Raw genomic sequence first — 21,582 nt, 5'->3', positions numbered from 1 at the left:
CCCCCTCCAAGCCATCAACCATTAGGTCTTATCAGTTCTTCCCTGCACTTCAGCTCAGAGCCTTTGTTTTCTGGTCTCTGCATCACAATCCCAAGCACCTGGTGTTGTCAAAGTTAGGAAACCCAAACAAGCTAACAAGCTCCAGCCACCCACTCGTCCACGCCCCACCGCCTCGCTCGCGGCTTGCGGAACTAGCCTCCTCGCTAGCCCGGGCTTGCCCAGACGGGCCCCCCCTGGATGTGTGCCTGGCACCTGGCTGGCTTGATCATGTGGCTTGAGGATGAAGGGGGCAGGAGACAGAAAACACCTCCGCAAACCTGGGAAACAGGACGCAGTCCAGGTGAGTGCGTAGGACCGAAAGAGGCAGGAGAGGCCCCAGGTACCTAGGGGTTTCCAGGAAGGCCAGCTGGGAAGCAGCAGTGACCCGAGGGACAAGATGCCCAGGTCAAGAGTAAGGTAATTGTATTAATTTGCTATGGCGGTTGTAGCAAATTACTGTAAACTTGGTAGCTTACAGCCACAGAAATGTACTCTGTCACGGTTCTGGAGACCCAGAAATCTGCAATCAGTGTCACAGGGCCACCCTCTCCCCAGGGGCTGGAGGGGAGAATCTGCTCTCACAGCCCCCAGGCTCTGGTGACTGCTGCTAGGCTAGGAGCTGCTCGCTCCCATCTCTGGCTCCACCGCCCCACTGCCGTCCCCTTTCTGGGTCTTTTCACCCTCTGCTTCTCTCCCATAAAGACACGTGGTTGCATTTTAGGACCCCTCCAGATAATCCAGTATCATCCCATGTCGAGATCCTTAATTTAGTCACATCTGCAAAGACTTTTTTTTTTTTTTTTGGCCACATACAGTAATGGCCGCAGTTTCTGGAGATTAGGATGCAGATGTCTTTTATTTATTTGTTTGTTTGTTTGTTTTGGTAGGATCAGGGAAGGCATTATGAAGCCTATTTCAGTGATAAAGTAAATTTGAAATCACGATCCTGGCTTAATCATCTGACCTTGCGGTTATTTTCGGACTAGAGCTGGGTTTGGGCCATGCGGATGAGGCACATGGTATTTCTTTCCCCGGGAAACAGCACGAGCAAAGGCCCAGGGGTAGCTGTAAGGATGTAGGGAAGAGACCAAGGACTAGGCCCACTCCACTGGAAATGTCATGTGTGTTTTGTCAGAGTGCGTGCTCAGACTGGCTACATAATTAAAGAGGGACGAACTAACATAAAGGCAGGAGCTGTTGAGGGCTGCGTCCGAGAAAGGGAGAATGTTGTTGCTTCCTGCGCGGGAAATGGCATCTTGGAAGCTTTGTGGTAGGAGGGTAAGTCTGCCCTCTCCTTGTAAAAGCCACTCCCTCCCTAACTGAGAAGCTTTATGCAGAAGCTTAAATTAATGCTCCAGATGCCCAGATGCTATCTCTGGAGGCCACCTCAGACCTTCCTCTCATCATGTTACTAACATGTGGAGCCTTACACAAAACTATGAATAAAAATCTAATTTCTTGCTTAGCGAAATAAGTCAACTTGGAAAGACAACTATCATAGGATCTCCCTGATATGAGGAAGTGGAGATGCAACATGGGGGGTGAAGGGGGTAGGAGAAGAATAAGTGAAACAAGATGGGATCGGGAGGGAGACAAACCATAAGTGACTCTTAATCTCACAAAACAAACTGAGGGTTGCTGGGGGGAGGGGCGTTGGGAGAAGGGGGTGGGGTTATGGACATTGGGGAGGGTATGTGCTATGGTGAGTGCTGTGAAGTGTGTAAGCCTGGCGATTCACAGACCTGTACCCCTGGGGATAAAAATATATTATATGTTTATAAAAAATAAAAAAATTCTTAAAAAAAAATCTAATTTCTTCAACAGCCCACCCCGCCCTTGATGATTTGGCCTCTGAATGGCTCGTCAACATCAATTTCTATTTTTTACAGTCCCCACTGGCCCCCTTGTAGGTCTTTGAAGATGTCTAACTCATCCCGCTTAAGGGTTTTTGAATGTGCTTTCCCCCCCCTCCTTCCAAATGATCTTCCCACCCTGTGTGGGGCTGGCCCTATCCCATCTTTCGAATCCTACCTAAATGCCATGGTTTCCAGAATATCCCCTCTGGCCACCCTATTTATTTATTTATTTTTAAAGATTTTATTTATTTAGTCATAGAGAGAGAGAGGGAGAGCGAGCACAGGCAGACAGAGAGGCAGGCAGAGTCAGAAGGAGAAGCAGCTCCCCGCGGAGCAAGGAGCCCGATACGGGACTCGATCCCAGGACGCCGGGATCATGACCTGAGCCGAAGGCAGCTGTTTAACCCACTGAGCCCCCCAGGCGTCCCTGGCCACCCTATTTAAAGTGGCTTCTCCGTGCCAGCTTCCTCACAGCACTCATCACTACTTGTAATGGCGTGTATTTATTATTTACGTGTTTCCTGTCTGCCTCATAGCCTTCCTGAGGGAAAACCATTTCTTCGCCATCATGCACTCAGCAAGTGTTGTTTTAGCACTTGCAGTGTGTCGGGGGCCGTCCCAGCTGCGGGGAGACAGCAGTGAAGGAAAAGTCACCTCTGCTGTCCGAGGGTTCCTATTTCCAGTGGGAGGGAGGCAATAACCGTGCAGGTAAATAAATATATAACGTACCAGGTGGTGATGAGGGCCAGGAAGAAAAATCTAGCAAGAATAAGGGGATACAAAGTTCTGGTGCAGAGAACTGCTTTTTAACACTTTTTAAAAAAATATTTTTGTGTATTTATTAGAGAGAGAGAGAGAGAAGTGAGCCGGGGAAAGGGCATGAGGGGAAGGAACAGAAAGAAGGCTCTTTTTTTTTTTTTTTTAAAGATTTTATTTATTTATTTGACAGACAGAGATCACAAGTAGGCAGAGAGGCAGGCAGAGAGAGAGGAGGAAGCAGGCTCCCCGCTGAGCAGAGAGCCCGATGCGGGACTCGATCCCAGGACCCTGAGATCAGGACCCGAGACGAAGGCAGCGGCTCAACCCACTGAGCCCCCCAGGCGCCCGGAAAGGAGAATCTTAAGCGGACTCCACACTGAGCACGGAGACCCGCACGGGGCTCGATCTCATGACCCTGAGATCATGACCTGAGCAGAAACCAAACGCTGGAGGGTTCACCGATGAGTCGCCCGGTGCCCCCAGAATACTGCTTTGACGTCTGAGCAGAGAGAGACCTGAAGGGAATAAGGGATCAAGCCATGCAGATATCTGGGAAAAGTGTTTTCTGCACAGAGACAAGAGCAAATTCAAAGCCTCTGCAACAGGAGTAGTTTGGCCCATGTGCTCAAGGAAAGCAAGAAGGCCAGAGTGGCCGCATGGGAGACAGCCAGGGGAGAGCATGGTACGCCTGAGGATGCAGCAAACACTCTGGATTTTGCTTGGAGAGACATGGCAGTTGTTGCCGGATTCTGCGCCGTGGGATGAGACGCTGCAACTTACATTTTTCAATGGCTGCTCTGGCTTTTCACCTGAGAACAGACTGTAGGGGAAGGTGAGAACAGCAGCGAGACCCATTAGGAAACCATCGCAAAAATCCCCCATATGCAATGGCAGTGGCTTGACGCAAGGGAGTAGCGGTTGGGTTGGTTTAGGGTCAGAATGTGGATATATTTTGAAGTAGAGCTAATAGGACTTGCTGACAGATTAGAAGTGGGATGTGAGAGGAAAAGGAATCAAGAATGATTCAATTTCTTTCTTTCTTTCTTTCTTTTTTTTTAAACCGGAAGGATACGTTCTCAGTGTTCCAAGTCAGAGCAGATTTTGGTCGAGAGACCAGAACTTAGCTTTGGATATGTGGCATTCGAGATGCCTAGGAGAAATCCAAGCGGAAATGCTGAAGAGAGAGAGGGTTTTATGAGTCTGGGGTGTGAGCGAGAGGTTGGGACCAGGCCAGGTCACAAAGATGAGGTATTCTCGGCGCACAGCCATTGGAACAGAGCAATAACATGGGGACTTTGTGACGGTTCAAAACATGAGGTCTGAAGACTGAGGAAAGGCCGGTATTCAAAGATCAGGGCCAGAGGCACCTGGGTGGCTCAGTGGGTTAAGCCGCTGCCTTCGGCTCGGGTCATGATCTCAGGGTCCTGGGATCGAGTCCTGCAGGGAGCCTGCTTCTCTCTCTCTCTCTCTGCCTGCCTCTCTGTCTACTGTGATCTCTCTCTGTCAAATAAAAAAATCTTTAAAAAAAAAATTTTTTTTTTTAATTAAAAAAAATTCAAAGATCAGGGCCAAGAGGAGCTAGGTAGAATGAAGGACTGAACAGTCAAATGGGAAGAAGAAAGATAAATTCATGCCTAGGGGCCACATGAAGCTAGTGGTTCAAGAAGGAAGGAGCCATGGGCTCATCGAATACGCTAGACAGAACCACACATCTGTTTTGTTAGCTCTTCTCTTCAGTGTTGGGCGTGTCGTACATGCCACGTAAACGTTGCCAAGAGATGAGGTGAGGCTTGTGTCCTTATTAATCTAATGAAGGACTAACTTTCTAGTTTCAGAGGTGGAGATGGAGAAGGTTTTTTCATCTAGAGGAGAGTTTCTTAACATGGAGATCTGAGCTCACTAAGAGAAGCACAAGATACTTTCACGGAGACCTGATCCTTCCATAGTGCCAGCTGGTGAAAAAATAAGGAGTTAAGAGTTGTTGTTTCTGTTTCTCAGGGAGGGTGCCTGGGTGGCTCAGTTGGTGAAGCTTCTGACTTCAGCTCAGGTCATGATCCCAGGGTCCTGGGATCGAGCCTTGTGTCGGGCTCCCTGCTCAACAGAGAGTCTGCTTTTCCCTCTCCCTCCACCGCTCTCCCCCGCTTGTGCTCTCTCTTTCAAATAAATCAATAAAGTCTTTAAAAAAAAAAAAAGAGCCTATTTTCAACACAGGGAGGAACCGTAAAATGGTGATGAGGAAAGGACTAGGAGAGCTTCTCAGCTGCCGAAGTGAGGATACGTGTCTGAAGGGAAGAGGGACGGCTCTTCCTCGACAGATCCAACAAGGGGTGAAGGGAATGTTCGTGGTTTTCCCCCAGAGCCATCACCCTCCCTCTCACCACAGAAGCTGACCCCTCTGTGACCAGCCAGAGGTCAGATTCCCGCCCAATTGACAAATCATAGCGGGGGTGGCTGGTCCCTCAGGAGCTGGAGACCCTTGAACAAAACTGACTCATCAATCTGGCCTAAAACAGTGCTGTCCCAGAGGACTCGAATGTGAGCCATGTATGGATCTAAAAGGCTGAGCAGTCCCATCAAGAAGCAAAAGAAAAAAAAGTGGAATTAATGTTAATAATATATCTTATTTAAGCCAACATATCCCAAGTATGATCATTCCAACAGGTAATCAATGTACAAAATATGAAAGAGACATTTTGCATTCTTTTCCCTTTTTGTCACAAAATTGGTGTGTATTGTACACTGGCAGAACATCTCCACTGGAACCGGCCGTGTCTCCAGGGCTCGGCAGCCCAGTGTGGCTAGGGGTTACCATCCGTCGCTCGCCAGTGGTCACATAGGTAATCTAGCCATGCACCTACATTTCCAATGCGCAGTGCTTCAATTCAAAGCTGCCTTAGCAGAATTATGTCCATAGTTACTGGCATTAGCTTCTTCAGGGGAAAGCTGGAGACCAAAGGATGAAAATCCCGGAGGTTGGGGCCCCAGGGAGGGGAAACGGTGCACACAGTGTCCCTCTCCGTACCGTACTTTTCTTTCTTTCTTTCAAGATTTTTATTTATTTGAGAGAGAGAGAGAGAGAGAGAAGCAGACTCCCCATGGAGCTGGGAGCCAGATGCAGGTCTTGATCCCGGGATTCCAGGATCATTACCTGAGCCAAAGGCAGTCGCTGAACCCACTGAGCCACCCAGGCGCCCTCTCCGTAACTTTCTAAGACCATCTTCCCCATATCTAAATGCCTGCAGTTCCCTAGACACTGGGACCCTCGGATCCACAAAACAGAACTGGATGTCTTAACTAGCACCCGTGAAACCCCAGGGTCAGCAGAAAGAAGAGAAACAAACACTGTGTGAGCTTCCGCCTTTTCCTGATTCCTTCCTGAGGCTTCATAGTCCTACAAATGCTCCCTCTCCTTCCCTCACGTTGGCTGCCCCGTGTCTGGGGAAGGTGAGTCCTTTGGGGGGGGTTGCAGGCTCTTTGGAGATGGAGGGCTGGACACATGAGTTATGAGTGAGGGACCTAGCGTGTTCCTTGTCCTGCAGCACTTACATTTAAACAGTGATGTTTGGGGAGAAGGATGTTTAATTCAAAGAAATTGATACATAATGGTGGAATTTTAGGTACCATGGATTGTCAATCTAAGGAGAGGGGATATTTTTTGCAGAGTGTCTACCCGTTCTCAGTGTCAGGAAGCTACTTTGTTACCTAATCCCAAGTTCCTTCCTTCTTTCTGCAAAGGGTGGTTGGACCTTGCCTGTAGGCTCGGTGTTCCTTGAGCTGGAAATGAGGGCCAGGAAGTTGGCACCTCACAGCTGGTCCTTCTCTGAATCTGAACACCTGTTTTTAGAAATCGAGCCCCTGTTTTTTCCATGTTTTTTCCATGGGACCAAGGCCACCGCTAGTCCCTGCCTGTGTCAGCACCACCCAGCTTTCAACCTGCGGGTTGAATGCCATCCCTTTTCCCGTGGTAATCTGGGCCGGCCTGGCCATGTATTAAAACTCCCCCGTTTGCCTCGCTCCCTATAGGTGTGGTTGGGATTTAGTCTTAATGGTAGTAAAGTTCTGTTTATGAGGCATCTATAATGGTGGTGGGCACGGAGGGAGCTTGGTGCCTCATACACATTACGTCACCTAATTTTCGTGCAACCGTTCCAAGTACACGTTGTTATCCTCATCTTTAAGATGAGGCAACCGCAACTCAGAGATATTAATTAACTGACGATCTCACAGCCAGCACACGGTAGATTGAAACCCTAATTTGTCTGAGTCCAGAGCATAAACCAAACCCCACCAGCCCATGGTCTTGCTGTCCAGGCTGGTATTTGGTAGGGGCTGTGATCGATCCAACATGTTCAAGTTTTCCTTCTCATCTTACGTGGGTGTGCCTTGTCTCTGTGGCTGGGCTTCTGTCCCGGATCCTGACTTTTACTCCTGGGGCTGAAGATCACCCTGACCCCAGTGGACTTTGGGGAGACCCCCTGCCTCCTGCCCCAGGGCTCGGCTACCTCCTGTCCCCCAGGGCCGCCCCTGTTCCCTCCAGCTGCTAGATGGAGTCTTATGAACCGCGTACAACCCTCCTGCTTGCCTACATTCACTATCTCGACCTAGAGATGGTTGTGGCCATGTGCTATCCTCTCCTCTTTAAATGGTTCAAGCCCATGTACGTTCACCCATGATGGGCCTGCTAGAGGTGGGAACCCCCATCGGGACCCACACTTTGTAATGAACTTGCTATGAGAGATGTCCTGTGTTCCCCGACCTCATTTCATGATTTCCCCTTGAGCTCTTTAACTTAAAACATAGTCTTAGCCCAACCCCTGTTTTCTGACCTAGCATTGGATTTGCTCTCTAAGATTTCATATGATTCCCAGGCTCTGCCTTCAACCTCACCTCCCGGAAACACTGCTGGGAAAGATGTGCCGGGCCCCGCGACCTACCAGAACGTGTGGGATTTTGCCCCCGTGCATGTTGCCTGGCTTCTACCCATCGGAGGAGACAGGGATCAGGCTCCTGCTGGCAGATTTGAACACTGGCACCGACCCATGTCAGACCCTAGTTTGTGGTTTGGACAGCTGGCTCCTCTCCTTGGGGCCATGCCCGAAACCAAATGAATCCCTCTTGCTTGGTTGCTGCCAATTTTCAGCTCATTTTTCCAGTGTTCACCTACCGCTGAGATCCTTGCCTGCCCCATAGCCAAATCAGCCCAAAACATAGCATCCACTTTCCCCCGACTTTCAGAAAACCCCCGCCTAAACTCCTGAGCTCTGTTCTCACTTCAGGACTCCCTAGCCGTAGTGCTAGAGACTGCGTGGGCTTGCCAGCACCCAACGCCTGGCTCTCCCCTACCACACTGCCCTCCCCGCTGTTGGTCCGTCCACGTAGGAACCTCGCCAACACCCACTGCCTGCGCGGACGGCTGCCGAACGCCTTCTCCAGACACCCACCCAGACCCAGCCTCCGCCTCCTCAACACTCACCACCCTCTAACCCCCCTGGTTCCAGTCATGGGTTCCACGGGCTGGTCTGTCTGGTGTGTCTGGTCCTGCCCATTCCTCACCTGGCCTCTCTTCTTGGCTCCGTTGTTTAAAATCCAGTTGCCACGAAGGCACTGCCTGCGGGCTGCCCAGAATATGTGGGACCTGCCTGACGTTCTTCTCATTCATCTTCCGGCACCCCTCTTCCCCCCACACTGGCTTGTATTGATCTCAAGAGGCTTTATACGTGTACATCATCTCCTCAATTAGGTTTTGAGCTCCTTTAGGTTAATAACTGTGTCTTATCCTGAACGAATGAAATAGACATCGAGCCCTTCTTGTGTCTGTGGGTAACGGGGAGCGGGAGTGCGGCATCATAATTCCCAAAGTAGCCTTATACCTGGAATACGCCTGTGAAAAGAAATTTGTCCTTGACGCTTGTATCTGGTATCAGCACGAGACTGTAGAACTTGCCCCTGACCTTGGCCTTGTATCTTGACCTTGGCCTTGTATGTTCAAGAATACCCCTGCCCCCTTGGTATATGTTCGGTAGCCGGCACTTACCTTTGATTTAAACCCTTTGTCCGTGCAGCTGGGTCGTTTCATGGCTGCAGGGGAGAACGTGTGTCTGGCAGAGATCCATTGGTTTGAGAGGCTGCGAGACTGTGAGGTTCGCTGTGCAGGGTATTAATGTGTAAGAGCTGCCTGTTCCAGAATTTCTCCAGAAGCTAGCAAGAGTCCTGAACCAGTCGTCATTTTGGTCTTGCCGGTCTGACAGGATTGGGAAGGTCCGAGAGCATTAGGACCGACTTTTCTTTCTTACCTGATGTTTTCCTGCCAGCACGCGGTGGCCTGTTCATTGCCTAGAGTTGGAAAACGGTTTGCATGTACAACTGTAAATTTATTCATCCTTTGAATTTATGTAAGGTTTTTATACACAAGTTTCAATTCCTTAAGAGATGACAACAAATTTTGGTTTGCTCCTGTCATGTTTGAACATTAGGCCCGGCAGCGTGTCACTGGGTGAGAGAAATAAAGTGCTTCAGCTGGGGGAAAAAAAAAAAAAAGAAAGAAAAAGAAAAGGGGCCTTATATAGAGAGGTCATGTGATTGATCGTTCACATGGGGAGACTTTCGAGAATGAAAGGGGTCCTAAGAATAATTAGTGACGGTAACTGGTCTCCAGCAAGTGCAAACCAGGACTAGCATGAGAACTGGGAATTTTGTCACACTTCTTACGCATGGTCTGGTGTGGCCTTTGCAGACTCAGCACACTGAGCCATCTTATGTGCCAGGTCTGGTGGGTGGCAGTGCCCGGCTCCTGACTCCCAGCCCTTGTTGTTTCTCTTGCCTTTCATTTGAATCTTTGTCCTTTAGAAATCTGTAATCTAGTAACCAACGCACAAGAATCAGGGGGGAAAAAAAACCAGACAATGTATGTTAGTTAACTGCCAAGTAACTGATACGGGCAAGCACTTTTCAAATGGTGTTCTAGAATACCCCACTGTTTCTCAGGCTGTCCACAGAGGGAGGAGAGGGCGACCATATCCCCACTTCTATCTACCAGAGTCCCTCCGCTTAGACCTGCTTTCCATACTGGCTTCTGTTGGATTTTTGTGCTCAATAAGTTTTATGGCCTTCAAAAGCAAGGAATCTTTTGGTAGATAATAAATAGAATGAAAATACAAGGAGGGAGAGACTCTTCCTGTGTCTGTAGGCTTTTAGAAGCCAGCGTACTTAACTCAGGGCTAAAATGATGGGCGTAATTTAGATACTTCTAATGTTCTCCCAACCACATCCAACTCGATATTGTGACCCAGGTTGCTGCTTAATAGATACTAGTTGACTTTTTTGGCTCTCCCGTACACACAAACACATTTTGTGGTTTAAAAAAAAAAGTGCTATGATCATAGCTAACCAACATGACCTCATACTTTTTTCTTCGATTCCTGCTTCCTGAATCATTCCACATCCTTATCCTTCCTACGTGACTCCTAACACACGCACAGTAATGATACACACACAATAATGATAGTTGGAGGATCTTTGTCTAGTAGCAGGGCCTACTTCGCCCACCATGATGGAGTCCGGCTGACTTGATTCCTGGTGGCGGTGATGGCTGGTGATGGGGGTGTCGTGGTATTGCTTGAACACAGACAGGTGGGCCGGGGGAGGGGGTCAGTGATGTAAAGCTGATGGCAGCCGACTTGCACCCATGGAACACCGTGGGCTTGTCCCCATTCACATAGGAAATGGAATTGCTAATGAGCGCCTTCCATGCTGGGATGTGCAGAGATGTGCAGGGCTCTGTTACATCTGCAGCGGAGTGAGCCTGCAGGGAACCAGGGAGGCTCAGAGTCAAGACGGGCTGGGGACAGCTGCTAGTAATCCCAGCTGCCTTGATGGATGTAAAGAAGTGCAGACGGGCCACAGGGTTCTCCTGCACCAGACAGAGGAGGAGATGGAAGAGAAACTGGTTTAGGTCACGTCCAAGTCCTTCTGGCTTCTAGGGTCATGGTGGTGTCAAAGGACACCTAATAAGCTTTAGCTCTAGCACAGTTTTTGGTTAGATCTGTGTGTGCCGTGTGCCTTAGCCCTGGAGCTTCACATTACAGCAATTGCAGAAATTGTTAAGTTTAATTTCATCCCATCTACAAAGGTTTTCTATTTAAGAAAAGGTAACCGATGCAGTTCTCGAATCTTCAAAGATCCACCACCCTGTCCCTCTGGGGCCCTGGAGGAGGTGGAAGGAACTCTGCCTCCCTCCTCTTTGTAAAGAGAGGAAATCAATGCTCTCCTTTCTTACAGGCGCATAAAGCTCTACCACATGCCGACCAGAGAACCAGACTGCCTGTACTCATTCAAATTATAAAGGGACACCTGGTGACTTGCCACTTAGTGCCTGGTATATTATGCCAATGTACATAAAATAAGCAGAACGCTTGACAGAGGTCAAGTTATCACCCATCATTAATGACAAATTGCCTTGAATTCTCTCTTACACCCACAGGGGCAATGAATAGCCTTACTTATTTATATTTTAAGATTTTATTTTTAAGCAATCTCTACACCCAGCGCCAGGCTAGAACTTAAAACCCCCAGATCAAGATGTGCATACTCCACCGACTGAGCCAGCCACGTGTCCCTAGCCCAATTTATTTATTATTATCATATAATGCATTGTTTGTTCCAGGGGTACAGGTCTGTGAATCATCAGTCTTAAGCAGTTCACAGCACTCACCATAGCACATACTCTCCCCAGTGTCCATCCCCCAGTAGCCTTTATTTATTTAAGATTTTATTTATTTGACAGACAGAGATCACAAGTAGGCAGAGAGGCAGGCAGAGAGAGAGGGGGAAGCAGGCTCCCTGCTGAGTGGAGAGCCCAATACGGGGCTCGATCCCAGGACCCTGAGATCATGACCTGAGCCGAAGGCAGAGGCTTAACCCACTGAGCCACCCAGGCGCCCCAGCCTTATTTATTTTCAAACATACCTTCAAATAGTTGTTATTCCTTGAGCATAACAAACACTTTACATACCTCACCTCGTTTTTGGCTTCACCTGGATGCTAGGAAGTGGGGATCCTGTACCATTTTATAGGAAATCGAGTGACTCTCAAGGCATCAGAGCTGAACTCTGAATCCACATCTCTATGAAGCCCAGTCTCTTGACCAATGCGCTCTACCTCCTACCAAAGGCTTCACCAAACATTGACTCTTTAGTCTCGGGACTTGGGTTTTTTTTTTGGCGGGGGGGAGAGAGCTCCTAGGAGACCTAAAATCCTAAAAGGTAATTAACACTAAATAGATGCCTCCCCTCGAAAAAAATGAAACAAGATGGGATCGGGAGGGAGAAAAACCCTAAGAGACTCTTAATCTCAGGAAACAAACTGAGGGTTGCTGCGGGGAGGGGTGTGGGAGGGATGGGGTGGCTGGATCATAGACACTGGGGAGGGGATGTGCTATGGTGAGCGCTGTGAACTGTGTAAGCCTGATGATTTACAGACCTGCACCCCCGAAGCAAATAATACATTATATGTTAATTTAAAAAAAAATAAATAAACGCTTCCCCTCTTGGAAGTTGTGATATGTTTCAAGAACAGATGACACGATCAGGAAGAGTCTGCCATTTAGGGCAAGCCATAGCAGTTGTTGTGAACATTTTATTATTGCCCACCAAAAGCATAACTAAGGCCCAATGATTCCATTTTTCTCTTGCCTCACCGTGACAAGGCACTGCAAAGACATTTCATTATAACCCCTAAGGGAAGTTACACTTCTGGGAAATGAATAGTTATGTAACACTGGCTAAAAAAATAAAAAAATAAAAAAATTCACCAAAGTTAGGCTTACATCAGGGTAGGGCAGACATGCCTCCTGGAAATTAGTGCTGAACAGCATCGAACCTGCACCCTGGGCACCCATCAACCTTTTTTATTTTGATTTTGCAATATTTTGTGCTCCACTTATCAACTTAACTGCGTTTCAATGTTATGTCACAAGAATCCTGGCTCATGTCTTTTAGCGAGTAAAATAAATGCATCCGTGAGCCTCAGGAACACAAACGGGAAATCAATTTATACAGAGAGCTAACAAAGGATTAGAACAAAAAAAATTCTGGTGTCAGGAAGAGAACTGACATCCGGTACAAAAATGAGAACAGGAGTTTAAGGAAGACACAAAGAGCAATAGCTCGTAGAACAAAGGTTAATAACCAAACTGGGTGGGTCTGAGCTTCTATAAATACGAGTAGGTAAAATTCTGAGCTGACTGAGAATTGACATTGGACTTGATTCCCAGCGCCCTCTTTGATGTGTGTGACTTTGAGAAACCCAATTATTCTGTGCCTTAATTTCTTTATCTGTAAAATGGAGTCATTGACTGCCTACTCAACTCCCCTTGTGGTTATAAAGATTACCAAGATAAGGGTTACAACACCCTCTGAGGAAATGTACTGCACAGATACAAAATACTTGTGTTATTAGAAGCAATGCTATATTTCACTTTCAATTTCCTCTGACTAGAGTGTGCAAAAGTCATATTCCAAGACAAATCATCAGGCGTTCTTTGGCTCTCCCTATCCTAGTAATTACTTCCCTATCCTCTTTGTCAGGATCCTGTTTGGAATGCATGAGAAATCAGAAGTTATTAGTTACTCCAAGGTTTGTGTCTGATGCCTCAATTGGAGTACATGTCTACATTTAGTGTCTTAAATTTCGAGTTTGCCTCAATTGGAGTACATGTCTACATTTAGTGTCTTAAATTTCAGGCTTATTTAAAAAGTGCATGGGTGGTGAGAATAGGAAATTGGATATTTTATCTTGTGGAGCACATTCTTTGTGATAAAGATCAATCATGCTTACATTCAATGTAAAATTTTTAAGGAGTGCATTGATTAGGAAGATAGGAAAAATTAATTATTGTAGGAAAACAAAGAGGATTGCCAGCATTCTGTTAGGCTACCTTGGCATCTGAGTTTTATAATATAAGAAGATTCAGCAAGCTGCAAGTTCTTTTGGGGAGTGATGGAACATGGCCTTCAGAACCACAGCAGCCCAAATTAAGGGTGTCTTCTCACAGATACTATACAGGGCTTAGCTACTGACTTACTCTTTCCGGGGTATAACATTTTCTGGTCAATTAGTACAATACTCTGAGATGAAACGTTACCAGTGCCACCATAACTTGTTGAAACAGAAACTGCTGCCATCTTGAAAAACCACTGGTCCTACTCTCAAGATATCCGTGAGATACATGGTGGAAAAGAGGTCATTGGCTCCTTGGGAAGAGGATGGAGTGGGGCACCTAGAAGATAAGGTTTCAGTTCTGGCATTCTTTTCATTCGTGTCCTCCATCCTGGTGAAGCAAGGCATCTGGCCCAGTTAGTGTCTCACCCAGGACAGCTCAGGTCCAGTTGAGTTCTGTGGATCCAGGTAGGAAGGCCTGGGCATTGCCTTCTGAAGAGCTCTACCTCAGTGGAAAGAGCATAGACTGGTCAGGGCAGGAGAATAGAAGGCATGTTGTGTGAGAAAGGAAATTATCAGACCTCAAGTGCAGCTTATGGGGCTGGAGTCAGAACTCAGAGAAGAGGAGCCAAAGGGAAAAGAAACCCAAGACGGGCATCACTTAACCCATGCCACCTGATGCCTGGGGCAGGGCACTTCTCCAAGCACAAGTCTGCACCAGGCAGCACCTCCTCCTTCAATGATAATTTGAATAAAGACTTTTGAGCTCCTGAATGTGCCAAATGCTATGTTGGGCAGTGAGGATCCCATGTTGTTCTTGGTCTCTTGCTCTCCAACTCACTTTTTCTTCTTTTAATAACAACATGAAGTTCTTTTAAGGAACCACTCCCAGCATCCTTGCTCAATCCCCGTGGTTTAGAGAGTCTCCACCTCCCGGGGCGGGGACAGAGAATGTGCCTCAGGGCTGGCCAGTCACCGCACTGAATCCCCCAGCTGGTGATTGGTTCAGAGATGGCAGAGTCCCTCGGGTTCCTCCAATCAGAGTAAAGCCAGAACTGAAGGCGGAAGCACTGGGAATTACTTTCTCCTGGGATTACTAACACTGAGAATGAAGTGAGCTGGAATTGCCAGGACCTACCGCGTAGCTCCTAACCTACACGGTGGGAGGCAGAGCTAAGATGGAGAAAAATGGAATTCCAAAGATATTATTAGAGCTTCTGGATCCAGGCCAAATCATTGTGACACTAACCCTGAACTTCACAATTGTATGAGCCAATGGTTTTGTTTTGGTTTGTTTTCCTTTTTCTTTTCTTTTCTTTTCTTTTCTTTTCTTTTCTTTTTCTTTTCTTTTTTCTTCTTTTCTTCCTTCCTTCCTTCCTTCCTTCCTTCCTTCCTTCCTTCCTTCCTTCCTTCCTTCCTTCCTTCCTTTCCTTCCTTCCTTCCTTCCTTCCTTCCTTCCTTCCTTCTCTTCCTTGGCTTAACCCAGTTTGAATTAGTTTTTATATTCTTTGTCACCAACAGTGAAAGAATTTTGATAGAGAGACAGAAATGAAAAGACATCATTCCTGATACCGAGACTGCAGAACTGTGGTAAGGGCAAATTTAGAGATACATTCCCAGTGTGGGGGGTAGAGCAGAGGGAGCACCTGATTCTGACCAGGGAGTAAGTTCCCGTGGCCTGGCGAGGGTGATTAGCCCACACTCCTCCTGACCATAAGACATACATTTTCTCTTCCTACATGCCTCAAGTTAATTAGTTTTAGTAGGACCCAGTGGTCTGGAAAGAATTTCTGGCAACTCCTTTTCTTCTCCAATTTCCCCTAGTCTCTGTATTTCATTAACTGGTGGATATTGCTAAAGACCCTATGGTCAAGTCAAAGATTGTACTGGTGAAAATGACAAGGGGAAATATATTTTTCTTTCTGTAATGAGACAAAAATTGCCATTAAACCCCCTCCAGAGCAAGAACAGGTCATGTAAATTACCACCACCGGCAAAAAACCCACAACTTATGGCACTGTCCGGTATTTTTTATGGTGGGATAGAATCTTGGAGATACTTCTGAAGCCCACTAAATTCCTGGATGCATACAGCTCTTGTGCCCTCCTCCAAGCTAGACAGCCTCCTTCAGCCTGTGGAATGACTGCTGTGGCCATGATGTGAATTGACAAGATTTGCTTGATAAAGACTGGCAATTATCTCTAGCACACAGTGTCTCTGGAGTTGCAGGCTGGCATGGAGGAGGTGGAGAGTGAGGTGGAAAGAATGTGACCTTAGAGTCAGATGGATCTATTTTGATTTCTTACCATGCCCAATCAAGATAATTAACTTCTGTGAACACTGATCTCATTCATGCAACGGAGATAATAGTAGCTCACTCCCATGGTCTCCGCGAAGCGTGAACGGGACTGAGGGCCTCACACTCTGCTGGTCACATTCTGTACTACAGCTCAGCTTCCTTGCAGCAGTCCCACTGGAGTGCAGACTCCCGGAAGAGAGAAACTGATCTTTCACTCCTTGCCTGCCCTCAATGCCTAGATGGTTCCATGGCATAAGGTAGATGCACCATGAAAGCACTGTGTAAGCAAGTGCATCCGGAAGCCTGACTGCTTTCCCTTCCTCAGCGTCTGCCTAGTGCTCTTTCTAAATTTGGAAAAACATGAAAGTGCTGATTGGAATCCCCCAGCCAGATTATAGAGCTATCCCTCACCATCTTGTCTTGGCTACCCATCTGGAGGTCTTAAACCGGTCCTGAAGGTGGAGGAAGATATTTCAGTGGTTCAAAGACATTGTTAGACTGGGCAGGTGCAAAGTCAACTTAACGTTGACTTCCTAGAGCTCAAAACATCAAATTTCCAGCTGGATATCCTATTACATTATATTTGTATTATGAAGGGGCAGCTTTAAACTCTTGGGAAGTGGGACCCCCGAATCACAATAGTGTATGCAAGACAATTTTGTTTGTTTCTCAAAGAAGAAGAAGGCTGGAGGAAGGTGGTCAAGGGAGGACAAGATGGCACCACAAAGGCATCAATATCCAGCTTCCATCTGGCTTTCTCCTCCGCCATCCTTGGCATGTGGCTTTCAACTTCACAAGAGGCTGTGGGTGCTAAAAACATCACATCCAAGTTGGAGGGTGGACAGAGGAAGAACGAGTCCTTGACAGCTGAGCAGACCCCTTTTCCAGGAGCCCTGTGCCAAGTCTTCCATTTCCACTCCTTGGCCATTCATGCTGCAAGAGAACACGGAGACAGAGCATATGTTTTTAAAGCATGACATATTTATGCTTCCCAAATATAGAAGCAAGGGAAGAACAGAGTGAATGCTGGCGAGGCAATTAGCAGTCTCTGACCGATTATTGTATCAAAATGAGTAAACGGCGATAACAGAATTCATCCATCCTGTTAATTTATGGAAAAAGTCTTGGATGGATGAAAACGTAGGCTTGGGGAGGCTCTGCTTGGCCACCAGCTCCCAGAGCACCATTGCAGGACTGGCCTGTTTCATTGGCTGATGCTTCCACATGGTTTATGTGGCCTCTGCACCAATCAGTGTGCTGCTGGTCTCTGAATCACCACACGTCTCCACGAGTGGGCTTGCCAGAAAAGGAAGCCCCTTCGTGTGCATGGCTTCCTTCTCGTGTGGCTTCCTTCCTCCTTCCAAGTTGGGCAAAGCGAGTCTGTCAGGACTAGTGCCCCGTGAGGAAGCCCAGCTTCCTGCCAGGTAGAAAGTAGGTTCGAACACATGTTGAGTAAACCAACTGGCCATTTTTGCCCCAGTAATTTAACCTACTGATACCATACACAAATTTGCCATTTTCAGGAACTGCGTGTCCTTCCCTTTAACACTCCTTCCTTGATTTACTGATTGACTTAATCAACATGATCCAGTGCACACTCTCCGTCTGTGTCATACGAGGAGCGAGGCATTAGAGATGAAGTTATGGTCTACACTGGGGGTGACATGAGGGCCGGTAGTGAAGTGATCTGTGGAGACCTGGAAGGTGCCAGCAAGCACTTCTCATGGCCAGCCATTAGTTTCTGGAAAGGACCGCAGTCTCCATGCTTGCACATCTCTCCACACGTCAAGGAAAGCCAGAATTTGAACTTTCATGGGAATTCTTCACGTTCTTAAAATCAAGGATTTTTTTTTTTTTTAACACTAGTTGGACTTCAGAATAACCTTGAAATCTTAAAAAAAGAAAAAAATGCACCAGTCTAATCGGGAGATAAACATCACACAAATCCCAAGGGAGGAACATTCTACAAACACCTGATTGGTATTCATCAGGACCAAGACCAAGGTAAATCTGAAGGACTGAGATGACCAAGTGAAGCCTCGGGAGACAGGACAGCTGAATGGAACATGGTAACCTGGGTGAGATCCTGGAAGAGAAAAAAAAATCACCAGGGAAAAACGAAGTCTGAATAAAATATGACATCAGCGAATGATACTGAGTCAATACGGTTCACTAATTGCAATGTAAGATGTTAAGAGGGAAAACTGGCCAGCCGTGTGATGTAGGAAAATAGTCAGTACTATCTGCAACAATTTTGTGACTCTCAAACTGTCCTAGAATGAAAAGTTTATATTCTGATGTCTGTATTCTGATGTCCTTCTCGGACAAGTTTAAGCAGAACCGCTTAGAGGGTAGGACGGAGGCAGTGACATTTGGGGGAAAGTTTTGCAGGCGGTTGTAATGTGCAGTCAGGGTTGAGAAGCAGCCCATTGCATTTGGCAACTGACTCATGTATTTTAAAAACACTGTGATGGTAAAACAAAACATCTGTGGGGCCATATGCAGCCTGTCACCACCAGTTTGGGAATTCTGCTCTACACTTTCAAGAAAATTATAGTATAGTTAGGGAGAAACACATATAATCAAATACAGAAGTAATGGCTGAAATTTGTAGAGCATGTGAGCCTCAAAGAAGCCGTGGGGTTCAAGTGGGAGAGGGAGAGATGGTGGTGTTCAGGGGAGCTGAGCTCCTGACATCTCTTCCCATTGTTCATCTATTTCCTTTCCCCGCACTTTGTCTGCTATCACTGTCCCAGGGAGGAGCCGTGGGGGAGGCACATACAATCCAGTGGCTAATCAGACCGACTTCTCCAAGAGTGGTCATTGGCCATCCTGGCTGGCTTACCTGGGAGCTTCTTATAAATGCTGACTCTCGGGCTCTGGTCCAGAACAATTCAATTGGAACCTGCATTTTTTTTTTAAATTTTAAATTTTGAATTTTTTATAAACATATAATATATTTTTATCCCCTGGGGTACAGGTCTGTGAATTGCCCGGTTTACACACTTCACAGCACTCACTAAAGCACATACCCTCCCCCATGTCCATAACCCCACCCCCCTTCTCCCAACCCCTCCTCCCCCCAGCAACCCTCAGTTTGTTTTGGGATCTGCATTTTAATAGCATCTGTGGGTGATTTATATTCACATCAACTTGAAAAAAAAGATTATTTATTTGAATGATAGAGAAAGACAGCACGAGTGGGGCGGGGAGAAAGGAGAGGAAGAAGCAGACTTCCTTCTGAGCAGGGAGCCCGATGCTCAGATCCCAAGACTGGGCTCGATCCCGAGACTCTGGGATCACGACCCGATCTGAAGGCAGACACTTAACCAACTGAGTCACTCAAGCGTCCCTATATTCTCATCAACTTTTGAATAACACTGGTGTCAGTAACTCCTCTAAATCAGGAAGGGCAATTATTCCAGCACTAAAAGGAGGCACGGAGGAGAGGGGAGAAGGACTAGAATTTAGTCCTGAGTGTTGGACTCTCTCTTCAAAGTTGGCAGAGGGTATTGGAACAGCCAGGCAGGGTTGAGGCAACCCCGAATACTGGGGTAGATTCCTTGTTTCCTCGGGTGTTATCTGGGAGTGGTTCAGCACATCGTCACTTCCTCCATGGTGCAGGAACAATAGAACAGCACTGGCGGAGGTGGGTCTGCATTTGTGAGGGTGGGGCAGGGGTCCCCAGCCTGCACACGGCACCGAGGGCACCCGGAAGCTCTACATGCCTCAAAGCACGGCTGCTCATGGGCCAGAAATCCAGGGACTGAGAAGGTCCCCTGGTCTCTGAATGAGGAAGCTTCAGAACGTGGGGACAATGCCAGACATCATGGATTTCTGCAGTTGGTATCATCACAGCGTCCAAACAACCAAGTTGGACAAGCCCTTATCTTAGCAGCGATGAGTTCTGTGCATTCAGAAGCTTCATAAGGCAAGTGACGTGTCAGCACAGCCAGGCAGGTGACAGACGCATGTCACCTCACAGGAAGGATGGGCCGTGTTTCCTTGCATGCAGTGCCGTCTTAGAAGGTGGTGGGGGTTGCATGAGTTCCTATGAAGGGAAAGAAACCGTCTGATGAGGAGCTGGAACCTTCCCTATCTTCCTGAAAGCAGCAGCATTCAACCTAAAGAGACTGCATTACCTTTCACTGGGCAATTGGGGTACTCCCGCTCCGCTGCTGACGTCATTCTCAGGAATAAGAGAATACAGAGAAGAGAAACATGGCAGCGGATTTTTGTGTATCTGAGCCGATGTGCGAGCATTTCCTGCTCTATCAGGAAGGGCTTATAGGACAGGGAACCTTGAGTTAAGGTTAAAAGATGAGGAGTGTTTGTCAGGAGGACAGGAGTGTGTGGTGGGGCCTTCTCGGCAAAGACACACAGCGTGATGGACTTGACCTGCAAATCGTCCAGATGGTTAGAGCATGCGGTGCGTGTGAGGGAAGAAATACACTAGTAGGTAGGGTCAGATCTTGGAGGACTTTGGATGCCATGCTCTTTGGATCTTATTTTTATGGGTCATTGTGGAGAGGGGGAAGTAGATTCGGATTTCAGAATCAGCACCCTGGCAGCACTGAGGAAAGCCCTCGGAGGAGGAGGACGAAGGCACTGGACACAGAGACCAGTACGGAGGCTCCTACATGGGAGAAAGGCTGGAATAAGGTAAAGAAAGGCGTCCTAGGTTTACTGTAGGGGTGGTGCTGTCCTTCTGGGGGAGAAGGCTCGCAAGAGGGAGGGGGCCAGCATCTGCTTAAACATCTCCCCATTGGCAGGCACTCAGACTGTTTGGAATATCTTGTTATTAAAATGCTGCCATGAACATTCTTAGTTTGCTTTTTAAATTTATTTATTTGAGAAAGAGAGAGAGAATGAGAGCGCACAAGCAGAGGGAGGGACAGAGGGAGAGGGAGGATGTCAAGCAGGCTCCTCGTTGAGCGTGGAGCCCGACGGGGGGTGGGATCTCATGACTGTGAGATCGTGACCTGAGCCGAAATCGAGAGTCAGAAGCTTAATGTACTGAGCCACCCAGGCACCTTGAACATTCTTATATAAATTCTTATTTTTTAAAAAAAGATTTTATTTATTTGACAGAAAGAGAGAGAGAGATCACAAGTAGGCAGAGAGGCAGGCAGAGAGAGAGGAGGAAGCAGGCTCCCCGCTAAGCAGAGAGCCCGATGCAGGGCTCGATCCCAGGACCCTGAGATCATGACTAGAGCCGAAGGCAGAGGCTTAACCCACTGAGCCACCCAGGCGCCCCATAAATTCTTACTTTTAAAGTTGAAACGTTTTGCTTTCTAAAAATAAATAATACAATAAAATAAAGCTAAATAAAAATGAAATTTGGAGTTTTGAGGAGATGGATTCTCCAAGTTATGACTGTTTTGCTCACGTGCAGAACAATTTCGTATTGCTTTTAAATATTGTCAGATGGCTTTCTGGAAAGACACACCACTTCATAGTTGACCAGATATTGTTAGTTCACCTGTCTGCATACAGGTCTGCTGTATTGGATTTTTATGATATAGATCAACTTTAGGTAAGTTAAAAAAGTGGATCATAGAGTTATTTAAATCTCGATTTTCACAATGAATGGTAAGTCTGTGAGTTTTGTGTGTATTTTTGGCTGCAATTTTTTTTTTAATTTTTAATTTTTTATAAACATTTATTTTTATCCCCAGGGGTACAGGTCTGTGA

General features: G+C 47.1%; 1 protein-coding gene across 5 annotated transcripts in view; it reads left to right on the top strand.

The window, feature by feature from the left end:
• Positions 1-260: 260 nt before the first annotated feature.
• The window catches only part of MBOAT1 (membrane bound O-acyltransferase domain containing 1), a 239,676-nt gene continuing 218,354 nt past the window's right edge, over positions 261-21,582 (top strand). The window contains exon 1 of one of the 5 annotated variants that reach the window (XM_045085079.1): positions 261-340. In XM_045085079.1, coding sequence (XP_044941014.1) covers positions 268-340 — 73 coding nt within the window. In that variant the 5' untranslated portion in view covers positions 261-267. Of the gene's footprint in view, positions 341-364; positions 457-19,127; positions 20,551-21,582 lie in introns of those variants that run through there. The other 4 variants (XM_045085081.1, XR_006608124.1, XM_045085078.1 and 1 more) reach the window with 4 other exon arrangements.

Source organism: Mustela putorius, unplaced genomic scaffold (assembly GCF_011764305.1).
Source record: "Mustela putorius furo isolate JIRA1106 unplaced genomic scaffold, ASM1176430v1.1 tig00000831_pilon_pilon_pilon, whole genome shotgun sequence".
Lineage (NCBI taxonomy): Eukaryota > Metazoa > Chordata > Mammalia > Carnivora > Mustelidae > Mustela > Mustela putorius.
Note: the sequence above shows the minus strand (reverse complement) of the source record. Positions and strands in the feature narration are given on the sequence as shown.